We start from the raw sequence: 12,949 nt of genomic DNA on the forward strand, positions 1-12,949 counted from the left end.
AATAAATGGTGTGGAAATTATCCTTTCTCAACAGGCTTAGGGCAATATGTCTTGGTTGTGTATCACTGTATTTTAAATCTTGAGTAGAATTGTTTCGTTTTGGACAAGCTCCTGTTGCATGAGTAGGAACTCCTGAACAGGGATTCATAACCCCCAAAACTTGTGCTTCACTATTTTAATCAGGAATTTTGTTTAAGAAAAGGAATAATACGGGTCTGTTTGAGAACATCTGAAGAAACCTTACAGCTTTAAACTAGATTACAGTAGCTTGGTAAAAACAAACAGAAGAAGCTAAGGCAAATCTCTTCCCTATTTTGGCTACAAATATTGCATGTAATAACCAAAAATCAAACTTGACTCTGAAGAATTTTTAATTTGGGGACCTTTTAAGTCCAAGATCCAAGTGAAATAAAGCCAATCCTTTTTTTCCCTTGAAGACATTTCACTTCTGATCCAAGAAGCTTTTTCAATTCTGACCTCTTTACCATCGTTTGTGGTCATCAGAAATTTGATTTGGAGATTGTATGCAATATGGTGGTCCAAAACATACAGTCAAAACCATTCTTCCACCTCCTACTATGACCACGTTCAACTGAAATAGACTGTAGCATAAAAACATAAAGAGCATCTGCTCCATGTTATTCTCATTTGCTAGTATTTTTAAAGCCAGCTGAACTGATTATACACAAAATGTAAAGGGGTTGAAAAATGTAAGCCTGAATTTACACTTCACAGGGAAACCTGCTAGCATGCACCAAGAATTTCAGCTACAAAGACAAAGGAAGATGACATGTTCCTCATTGTTATTTATTTTTATTATTATTTTTAATGGTTCTGTTAGTCATATATTAGAAATGCAGTATGTCATATTGTCTTTTATCTAGAATCATGAAACATCTCACTGGTAGAATCCATTAGAAGAAGGAAAATGAACTTTAAGGAAAACATTCTTTATATCCTGTTTCCCTGAAAATAAGACCTCCCGAGATAATAAACCTAATCAGGCTTTTGAGCGCATGCACTAAAATAAGCCCTCCCCAAAAAATAAGCCCTCTCCAAAAATATTGCAACACAGCAGCAGCCATGAGGTGACCACACTCGCTGCCTCCTGCACCCAAAAATAATAAGACTTCCCTGAAAATAAGGCCAAGTGCTTATTTTGGGGGTCAAAAGAAAATAAGACCCTGTCTTATTTTCGGGGAAACACGGTATTAATAGACTTAACTTGAAATTCACATTACACATGTTAATTAGATCTAGATCATACAAATTTTAAAGCACACTGCTTTCTAATCAGTGTGGTCAGGAACATCTTGGTTTAAAATCTTGTATGTTCCAAAGTGGCAGCATATTGATGAGTAATTTGAAAAGTTGTACAACTTGATTGAAATGTTTATGAAAGTAGTAATTGTGGTATAGAAAACTGAAGATTTATTTATAAACTTAGTATCTATTATACCCAGGCTCTACTTTCTTTCTCACCCACACAAAAACCTCTAATTTATCATTTACAGAATCAGGATGTATTTTGAGTTCCATTTTGAAGGGTGTTACTTTAAAAATAGAATGGAGAAGAAATACATTGTTAACAAACAGAAATCAGGGCATTATTCTAATAATAAAAATGTGAAGATTTATGCTTTGAATACTGAGTTTCTGTGAGTAATTTTTTAAATGAATACTTCACTGACCGAAGCAAAAAAGCCTTTTTTTCTTAATTTCTTTTTTCTTTTGTGCCACTTGTACCTAAAATCTATTCTGGACTGATTAAAAATAACAAGAATTTTATGAAATTAAGAAGATTTGTAGCACACTAATAGTCACTCCTTAATAATTAGAAGACAGATTATACAAGTTTGAAGAAATCAGTCTGTTTGAACTGCAAATTGGGAATGTTTTGTATACTTAGAAAGAGGATACAGGGAAGATTACAGTAAATGCTCTGAATGATTATGTGTGATAATAAATGTATCAAATTTTAGAATGCTAGGAGGCTCTTTGTGATATTATTAATGAAGACCAACATGGATAAGTCTTTGGAAAGTGATGGGGAGGGAGATAATTGTTCTAGTTTCATGAAAAATAGAACCAGTGTTGTTTATTTGAAAGAAACCTTTCTTCTTCTTTCCACTCTCACTCCCTTTTTTTTTCCTTCAGCCATCTGCATCCTGCATTGTCTGAATGGAGGTCGATGTGTGGCCCCTTACCAATGTGATTGCCCAACTGGATGGACTGGCTCACGCTGCCATCAAGGTAAGCACTTTTAATTCAGAATTTCCCGCAACCTCCCAATAGCACTTTAATACAAAGCGTAAATGCAGCTTAACCAAATGAGTTCTGGAAAAAAAAATCAGTAAGCAGAACCAGTCAGTACAAATAGTCTTCATTTAGTGATATTTGCAGTTACAACAATGTCAAAACTTATTCCTCAATTTAAGGCCATTCACTTGTGAATGGCCGCTAAGTGAAATTATAACTGTGCTTTTGATCTTATTTCACCTTTTCTTTGATTGACAAGCCTCCAAAGGTCTTAAATTACTGGTCCAAAATTGTGGTCTCAATTGTGGTCTCTGAATGAGGACTGCCTATATATCTTTACATGTCTTATCTGGAAATGCATGTCTTTGCTACCTTCATATTATTTGGAAGTTTGGAGCTGGGGTGAAATGTTGTGAAGTCTGCTACTGGTTCCCTTCGCTACCAGTTTCCTTTGCACGCATGTGCACTAAACAAGCACTTCATGTGCATGCACACCGCAGGTGCTACCATGCAGTGCTTAAAGAGGAGGATTAAGAAACCTTTTCTGAATCTGAAAAGATAAGTAGAACGGGGGTAACAGCTGTGCCGCGTGATTTAGATTCGCTAGAAAGCAGGATTTCCTGCGAATATAAATCGTGCGCACAGCTGATTGTCACACAACTGATCATCGGAACTACTGGTTCGCCCAAACCGGTAGCATTTTTTTTACTACCGATTAGGGTGAACCATCCAAACCAGTAGCATTTCACACCTGGTTTGGACGAAATAATTATGATACAACAATATATTGCTTGGTTTTCAAGCCTTACATGTTTTAAGGCAGACCATTCTTTGAAATCAGTGATTTAGGAGAAAGTTTGAAACCTTTCTCTTAATAAGCTCTCTGGTACAAAATGTGATTATTTTCACAAACCACAAATCACTCACAGGAACATCTCCCTAGCCAAACAGGCCAAGCAATATACATTTTACAATCAGGACCTATTTAGAAATAACTAGTTGAACCAAAAAAAGGCACTTAATAGTACCCTGCTATCATGTAGACATCATTTTACTTCATATGTAACTTTTTCTATTTCTAAAGCCAAATAATAAAATTTCCATGTGTACCCACAATATTTATTTTGCATTCATATTTGAAGGGATATACATATTTTCATATTGCTTCTCTGAGATATTTGAAAGGCAAATACAAGGGATTTTAAAATGGAAAGTTAAGAAGAATTAAAATCGTTAAAAAATACATAGCTAAGTTCAGTTCTTTAAAGATAATTTTATTCAGTAAAGATAGTATGACATATTTTTCTATTTTTTCTTAACCTTCATCTTCTTCAAGCTCGATTTGCATATGAAAACTTACCTGTACTCTGTTCATCTTGTATGCTTTCTTTCAAATGAATTGCTTAAATACCTTGTGTACTGTACAGTATCTAGAAGTACCTTTTGCTATTTTGACTCATTAGGTGAACACAAACAGCTATGCTATTTCAGTAATTCTAGGTACTATTTATATAAATAGTAAAAAATGTGACCCCAAATGTTGGAGCATATCTTAATTGCGCTAAGTGGTAATGCCTCTCTATGATCTTCCAATGCAGCTGTTTGCCACTCTCCATGCTTAAATGGTGGGAAATGTATACGACCAAACCGATGCCATTGTACTTCACCATGGACTGGACATGACTGCTCTAGGTATATTTGTCTTTGTCTTGTGAGATGTATAACCTACCAGGGATTTTTTTTAAACTCACCTTTTTTGGTCTCTGTCAATCTGTCTTGCAGACTAGCTTGCAATTTCCCACTTGAGCATTAATCCCAGAGAATTAGTTAGCATTAGAGAGACCTGGCTGTTTATAGGAGAATCTGTTCGCTTGAAGAAATCCTTGAAAGCAAGATGCAGAGTAGTCTAATTCAAGATATTTTCTTGAAGTGTTGGCGGTACCTCATTTCAACCTATGTCATTAATTCCAAAAATGAGTCCATGCTCCAATTTACATTTACACTCCAATTTACATTTACAATTCACCCATGTTATTAATTAATTTACAATTTACCCATGATTTTAATTCCAAAATTAGTCCATGCTAGTCCCATGCCAATTTATATATACTTTGTAATACGTTCAACTAAAGCCAGAGCTCTTCTCCATTCAATATTCATTTTGAACAGAACTTCTGTTGGAACTAATGGAGAATGTGCTGAACTGCCGCTTGGTAGGAAGAGATTTTCCCTTAATATAAGGAACAGCATTCAAAGCTCCTATTTCTATAGTTTAACGAAAAGAAGGCCTAGGGGAGATATGATAGCAGTGTTCTAATATCTCAGGGGTTTCCCCAAAGAAGAGGGAGTCAAACTATTTTCCAAGGCACCTGAGGGCAGAACAAGAAGCAATGGGTGGAAACTAATCAAGGATAGAAGCAACTTAGAACTAGGAGAAATTTCTTGACAGTTAGAACAATTAATCAGTGGAACAATTTCCAGAAGTTGTGAATGCTCCAACACTGGAAGTTTTTAAGATGTTGGATAACCATTTGTCTGAAGTGGTGTAGGGTTTCCTGCCCAAGCAGGGGGTTGGACAAGAAGACCTCCAAGGTCTCTTCCAACTCTGTTATTCTATTCTATTCTGTCTATGGAGAGTTTCAATCATCCAGGTCATGGTTGACCGAAAGGTGTTTTTCCAAGACTTCCTTGTTTTTTTTCCCCTTGAAAACGTTTTGCTTCTCATCCAAGGAGCTTCTTCAGCTGTCAGTTTAGTTCATTTCTTCAGAACTGAAGAAGTTTCTTGGATGAGAAGCAAAATGTTTTTAAGGGAAAACCCAAGGAAGTCCAGTTGCCTTTTGGAAAAGTGCCTTTGGGAGCTCCTGTTTCTGTCTGGGTTTCTTCACACAGGTGGTGATATATGTGCAAAGGCCTGGCTTCAGAGGTGTACAGACCTTGTCATGTTATAGTAGAATCCCCCTTATGCAACCAAACAGATTTCTCTTTGCATTTCATAATCTGCCAAGAATAATTGACTCCTTTCCCCCCTTTTTTCCCTTGTCTACTAACCTAGAAAGCGGAAATCTGGATTCCACCACTTTTAATTTAAGAGCAAAAGCTACGAAGACTCTGATTCCAATCCAGTGGATTTTGGTACTACAGTCACTGTAAAATCAAATATAGTGGATTTTTTAAAAACTGTTCTGAATTTATTATTATTATATTTTTCTTAAACGTTTAATTTTGAATGGAAGCATCTGTATGGGTTTTTTTTTCTCTTGCAGAAAGATACATGCTAAAAAATGTTGCTGCTGTCAAACACACAAATGTACAAATTTTATTCGCTGAAAGAGAAAACCTTACAGTCTTTCATTTTATGGGTGCAAAACTCTTATGTTTAAGTTGTATTCCATGGCCAAAAAAGATGCTTGCATTGGGTATGAAACTTAATTAAACTCATATTTCCTTTCCCCTCCCACCTCATGTAAGTGATGTAACATAAGTAAAAATGTAAGTGAATGCATTAGACTTAAGAACTATGATTTCTCGGTCTTGAGTCGAACCTTCTTATACTTGGGTCTCTTCTCTGTTATTGGATCCACTATTGAAAGCAATGCAGAAATAGAGAGAGGAAAGTTAACACATGGAAAAGGGGGAAATTCAGTCTTTCCATCATGATCTCTTTATATGCTAACGTACCCGATATCCTTTATAAGTAAATGAGATGAATAATAAATGATTGTCATGTTAGATTTGTTTGGTCTAACATACCTCCTGCAAACCATTTGTCTATTTCATTATAGTAATTGCAAGATGGAAAATATTTAGCTACTGTTGTTTGATGGAACAAATTTGAATCTAGAGCTTCAAGCATTCCAAATGGTTTAAAGTTGGTAAATAAGAATATTCTGTTTTCAAAATAAATATGAATATATGAAGGCCACCAATCCCTCCACTCATGCTAAGAAAATACTTCGGGTATTTTTCCATGGCTTAGAAGGCTGTTGCTTAATAGGGAGCTCTCAATATGGAATTCTTCCAGGTTTGATAAGAATACTAATAAATCGGAGAGCCAATCCATGTTTTCTTCTATGTAGGCCAGTGAGCGGGCTATCTGTGAAGGAAAAAGAATCAGAAAGGGAGGAAATACGTCAGTAGAGACTTAACTGCCTACAAAAATGTGTTGCTGGCCGCTAAAATCAAGCCTGTTTACTGGGAAAGTACTTGTTATTTTATCATGGATAAATATTTAAAATATACATGGATTTGGTGAATGATTAGCGCTTAGTTCAAACCAAGTAAAACGGTAGTTGCCTTTCCCATGGAAAAAAAGTAAAAATCCAGATTTTGTGTTTTTGATATTATTTGCTAGAATGCATCACTTGTCAAAACAGGAAAAATAGCCTCCAGTTTCCATTGAAATTAATAAGCAGCTGTTACTTATCCTGGATTTAAAATATAAGACTGTTTTAAAATAACATTCCTCAACATATTCATTTCTCAGGAAAAGAACTGCTGAGTCCCAATTGAAAGGCAGCATGGTATCTACAGTAATACAAAAAGGCTGTGGTTAAACACTGTAATAATTATATCCAGAGACATCCACCAGAATAATTTAGTTGCTGCGAAGGTAAAAAGTAGGAAGGACTACTTTTGTGTCCTTAAAACTAATGTGTTTGTTCCTTACTGCATTACTTTCCTGTAAGACAGTTCATACATATTACAATGGATGCATCTATATTAGCCCTTTTCCCCCCACAAATGGAACCTTATATTTTTGAAGCAATACTCTTTATCTTTCCCTGCTTGATTATAGCAATTTTATTTTGGGCTTCAGATCAGGTTGAAAGTTATTCTTTCCGAAAGCAAAAACTAAAGGGTGGACATAACATTAAATGTGTATATGGGAATAGCATGATTAATTTTCTGTGGAGGAAAGTTTCCTGAGAGGTTTGATAATGACAGTGTCTGAAATAATAGATTTGAAAAGAGAATGCCTTTTTCCTCATTTCTCCCCATCTCCTTGTCTTGCATTATTTGCTATATTGCACTTGCTGGTTTCTTTTTATTTAGCATAGAGGACTCTTGCTGATAGAGACAGAACACTCCGAATTAGCAATCTACCTCCAAGGGGAACTCTATGACCTAGAGGTGGAGTTCTCACCTCACCATCAGGAGTTTGTGAGTTCAATCCTAGGTAGAGCCTAGAGCCGTAGGGTCTTCTGCTTGGGCAGGGGGTTGGACTAGATGACCTGCAAGATCCCTTGTGAATCTGTTAAAATCTGGTTGCACCAACATACATTTTTCTTCACAACAGCGTGGAGGAGATGTGCAATTGCCCTCTGGGATTTTGTTAGAGAGACTTGAAATTTTTAAATGTTCTCCCATCCAAATACTAGCCATGCCCAACTCTGCTTGGCTTAAGAACCCAGAGTGTATCAACTATGGAACACAATGCAAAAATAAATATTATGAAAAGATTAAAGCAAAGCATATCTAGCCTCCAGTGAAAGACATATGTCAGATACTGTGGGGCTTTGTGGTTTGAATGATATGGTTAGAAACAGTAGTTTGCATATATTGAGTTTTTGGGAGCCACAATTCCTGCTTAAATTGTTCAGATTGCACACTTTTCTATTGTTTCGCAAACACTGCAAACTGAAACATCTGCAGATCTTTAGAGATGAGGAAAATGTGATTAATTCGTATCTGTAGCATACTACATATATTTATAAATACTATGCCACCCTATTATAATTTGTTCTGTGGACAGGGGTTAGCCCAGTGTGTAGATTCAACACTGTAATTCCACTTCCAGTTTATTGAGGAAGCTGCATTACAGTATAGAAGTGAGTAATTGTAGCTTGTATGGTCACACTATTTATCCATGTCTTTCCCTTCTTGGGCATGCTTGCATATGTTTATAATTTGACACTCAAGTTCTTATGAAGGATTTTAGTCATTTAGAAGGAATAAACAGACCTATTTTTTTTCTCCTAAGCATTTTCCAAATTAAAAGGAAAATTGAAATATATGTTCAGTTTTAATCAGGAAGCAAAACCTCTGAGAGACAGCAATTTGCTTGCTAGCACAACAGCAGTTAGTAAATAAATCCATCCATATCTTTCTAATAAGAAATTGGGTTGGGCTTTTTCCACTCATTCTAAGGGCATGTATTACTAAAACTGAAATACATTCTATCTTATACAAGCTCTTCCAGAAAATATAGCAATAACATTTTCAGTGGCTGGCTTATCTTCCTAATGATCTTTAAGAGGCTTCCAATTCTACATTACTTTTTAATAGATGCAGCTCATTCTTAGAAATCCATTTCACCAGGCCTACTCCCAGGGGGGCAGATCCTGAGTTAATTATGTATAAGATTTCAGCTATAAGACAATCTTCATAAAATGGGAAAAGAACTCTAAAATAAATTAACCGTCCTCGTGGTACCTTTTTCTTTGCAAGATTCCTTCTTTTCCTATTTATTCACACACACCAGATGAATGGCTATACTTTGAGCCAAAATGTTTGTATGGCAAATGATAAAAGATAACATACAATAATAAAATAAGATTGCTTATTTTCAGCACTAGCAGTTCATACATTTTCCCCGTTTATTTGGATTAATAAAGAAGGTGCAAACTCTGACCTAAAAAGGATGCACAAGATGTAGGTCTGCTAGAAGGAAGTGTGATGCCTGAAAGGAAAAAGATGGAGAGTCAAAATTAGGTTGTTGTTCTTATTATTACATCTGTAGAAGAATCATCATTGCTTTTAAAAAAAAACTACGGTTTAAACCCATAAAATATATTGTAATTTATGTTACCACCTGTCTTGTGTTTCAACAATTTCTGTGTGATGCACTTTACATTGTAAATAAAGTTGCACCCATTTAGTACCTGTAATCTGATCTGTGTTTCTTCTTTGGGTAGCTACTTTCTGCTACTGGGATAAAAAGCTTATTTGGTAGCATGAGAGAAAGTGTTGGACCTTTCTAATCCTCCATCTTAGCTGCTGCTGCTATTTGAGCTGAACAAAGCTTCATGGGAGTGCTTTGAAGCAACCTTCAAAGAGTAGGAGCTGGGTGTCAGTGGGGTAAGAAGTCTATAGCTGTTCCCAAAATAATCAATCTATGCCGTCTGCCCCTCTTTCACAAAAGAGACAAACTTCTATTTACACCAGGAGAATCCAGGAAAGAGAATTAAGAACCTTTCTGTCTGAATTTGTCCGTATGTATATTTTTCTCATTTGAAAATACTAGATAGAATATTTGCTGGAATTCATGTTTTGTTCCTTTAGCTTTCTTTTTAATAAATCTTCATGACCAGAGAAAGGAGGAGGAGGAAGCTTGTTCTTGGGATTAACCACTTCCAGTCCAAGATGCTACCAAACGCTTAACACAAAAACTGCTTTGTGAACAATACTCCCCCTTCACCACCACCGCCACCCTATTCAAAAGTGAAGCAGCCAAGTTGCTTCACTGGGCATTCCTTCAAGCTTTTTGCCTGGTAGTTCTAGTAATTGAAAATCTTCTACAAATGCCCTGTGCTTGCCTCAGATACTGAACCTGCCAAAACCTGAGCCTTGATGGGCAAGATGGGGAAAAACATCTTGTTGGCCCTGAGCCATTTAGGACAGGCCAAGGCACTGCTGTTTATTAGAATCTGAAAACTGCAACACAAGATTAATATAACCAACCTGCCAAAAAGGTGTAAAGGATGACTGGTTGACATTAAACGCTCTTGAGGCCACAGGTCTCAAGCCGTAACACTTTGTGTGTTTGTGTGCACCTGATTCCTGCCAATTGCATGGACAAGTCCCTGCAATTTTCTCAGCAGGATTTTAAGGAGTGATTTGCCATTGTCAGCTTCCTCCTTGGGCTGAGAGGGAGTGGCAAGCTTAAAAGTCACCCAGCTGGCTTTATGCCCAAGGCAGGAGTAGAACTTAAGTTTCCTGGTTTCTATCTGGGTTCCTTTAACCCCTAAGCAGAGGTGGGTTGCTGCCGGTTCAGTCTGGTTCAGCTGAACCAGTAGTGGAATTCAGGCCTGGGTCGCAGAACCGGCAGTGACCCAGGCCTGCCATGCCCCCAAACCAGTTCCCTCACTGCCTCTTGGGCACCGCCATTTTGGATTTTAGTGACTGCGCGTGTGCAGTTCACTGTAAATTGTTCTGCGCATGCACGAAGAACAATTTACATTGAACAGCGCAAACGAGCAAAGCGAGCGCACGCAGGTTGCAAACCGGCAGTAACACCGCCAGCAACCCAAGTATTGTACAACTATTAAAGAAAGCAGAAGTTAGTTTTTGTTATGAGTACAAATCCCATATGCTGGACAGCAAACCTGTTCAGCAAGTCTGGAACTTCGTGCAGGCAAATTAGCACTCGTGAATAGAAGAAATGGTTATTATCAGCCAACGAAATGCCGTTGTTTGCCAAAGCTCAAGAAACCTTTAGGGCAAAAAAATAAATGAAAGAACATGTGGTGCAGACGGAGCCATCTCAGAAGCCGATCAATTATTGAGGGGAAAATAATGGAGTGGAACAGAGTCAGCAAGGCTACATTGAATACTTATAGTGGGGAGTGCACAGTGGTGGGTTCCGGATCCCGTTGCAACCGGTACAGTTGCAATGGGGTTCGATGTCCTTCACATGAACATTTGCAGTGTGCGTGCACATGCGTGCAGTTTGTGCATGCATCTTCCAGCAATGCCTTCTGTTAGATACCCCCCCCCCCGCTGACAGATTGCAAGAGGTTTTCACCAAGGTCCTCTGTTCCGGCGGGAACAGAGATTGAATCTCATTGGTCAAGAGGTCTGACAGATCCCTTTAAAAGGGGATGCTGCCTGACCATTCTTCAGCCGGATGTTTACCTGATTTGCAATAAAGAGCTGTTGTTTACTGAAGCCTTTTGTGCCTCCTTTACCTGATCTAAAACCTCCGCAAGCCTCTGCGACGCTCCAGCTGCTCGGTGGAGCGTCGCACAGGTGCTGTACACACCATGCGTGTGGGTGGAAGCGCTGAAGGCTTTAAAGGACAGGTAAGGAGCGCAGGCGGGTGGGCCCTCCGGAGCACAGGAACGGAAACTGGTGCTCCAGGCAGGCTCTGGTACGCCCATACCGGGGCTTACTGCCTGCAACCCTCCACTGGGAGTGCAGCACTCTTGGAAAGGGTTACAACAGGACAGAGCTCTCTAACTCAGGCAGCAGTGGAAACAAAGCGTTTAGGATGGGGTGCATCTAACCCGTGCCTATGTAATGTCCTTAATTGTGCTATACCGTCTGACCTGCTGCACAAAGTTCAGTGGCTACATTATAGGTAGTCTTCAACATATGATCACAATTGAGCCCAACATTTCTGTTGCTGATCAAGACAGTTAAGTAAATTTTGCCCCATTTTACGACCTTTCTTGCCACAGTTGTGAGGTGACTCACTGGTCGTCAAGTTAGCAATGCGGTAGTTAAGTGAATCTGGCTTCCCCATTGACTGCCTTTCAGAAGGTTGCAAAAGAGGATCACATGACCCCAGGACACTGCCACCGTCATAAATATGAGACGGTTGCTAAGCATCTGGATTTTGATCATGTGACCAAGGGGCAGGGCAGCAGGGTTTGTGTGAAAAAGGGTCGTAAGTCACTTTTTTCAGCACCATCACTTCAAAGAATCACTAAATGGATTGTAAATTGAGGACTACCTGTATGGAAGGTTGAGCACACAACCTGCTATAGCCAGAATCCAAAGGTATCCCCAAAGGTGGTGAGAAGTGAGAAGCAAAGCCTGGGTTTTCAAATACTCTGGTCCAGAAGAAAGGAGAGGCCTGCAGCAGCAATGTAAGTGAACCAGCTAGCAGCTGGAAATGGTCTGTGGTAATGAGAAAAAGGTGTGGGGAGAAATGTACTCAAGAGAGGAGCAAAGTGGAGCTGAAGAAAGGAGCTTGCATCTCGATTTGGAAAAATGTGGTCAGTGGAGAAGATAATTGGCGTCTAGGCTGACCAGCTACAAAAATCAACAGAAAGGATTGGGGAAGCCTTTGTGGTAAGTTGGGAAATGAGAATGAATGAGAAAAGGGAGATGCTGCATAAGTGGCAGAGAAAGGAATGGGTGGACTTTGGAGTGAGAAAACATGGGAATTGTGTGTGCGTGTGTGCGTGTGTATTTGTGAGATGATAATCTTGAAAAGATGCAGAAAAATAGTGTGTGTTGAAGTTTGGATTTTGCAAGTTTTACATAGATTTGGAAGTGAAGGGATGCTTATTAACAGCAAATGTTTGTTAAAATGCAATTGCTTCATTTGGTCAATTAATTTATGTGTTACTGATATTTTCATGTGGTATTGCTCCAAATGGCTCTGAGTGGTAATCATTTGTCTCCATCTGTAATATAGATAATTACATATTTGAGGTAACTGGATCACTGTACGAATGATATAAATTGATACAAATGATGTAAACAATCTCAATTGTCCAGACTTCTTAAAAACAATGATACTGATATTGCTGATAATAATATCTGAATAAAAATTTTGTCTGTGGTATTTAAAGTCCGAGAAATTAATTTTTATTAAAGTTTACTTATTTTTTACTGGATTCCAAATCTCTGGCAAGAAAATACCATATTTTAGCATCACCCATTGTTCTGAAGTGGATGTGTTGTGATGGGCCACACCCAACAAGGCAGTCATTTTGTGAAGGCCCTGTGATACTCAAATTGT

General features: G+C 38.2%; 1 protein-coding gene across 1 annotated transcript in view; it reads left to right on the top strand.

Annotated features, from left to right (window-relative positions):
- Positions 1 to 9,146, top strand: part of SVEP1 (sushi, von Willebrand factor type A, EGF and pentraxin domain containing 1) — a 154,551-nt gene extending 145,405 nt beyond the window's left edge. The window contains exons 47-49 of the mRNA XM_087716154.1: positions 2,158 to 2,253; positions 3,858 to 3,951; positions 5,312 to 9,146. Coding sequence (XP_087572280.1) covers positions 2,158 to 2,253; positions 3,858 to 3,951; positions 5,312 to 5,342 — 221 coding nt within the window. The 3' untranslated portion in view covers positions 5,343 to 9,146. The remainder of the gene's footprint in view (positions 1 to 2,157; positions 2,254 to 3,857; positions 3,952 to 5,311) is intronic.
- Positions 9,147 to 12,949: the final 3,803 nt, after the last annotated feature.

Source organism: Thamnophis sirtalis, unplaced genomic scaffold (assembly GCF_051295495.1).
Source record: "Thamnophis sirtalis isolate CommonGarterSnake01/CBP01778 unplaced genomic scaffold, rThaSir2_p1.2 scaffold_5, whole genome shotgun sequence".
Taxonomy (NCBI): domain Eukaryota; kingdom Metazoa; phylum Chordata; class Lepidosauria; order Squamata; family Natricidae; genus Thamnophis; species Thamnophis sirtalis.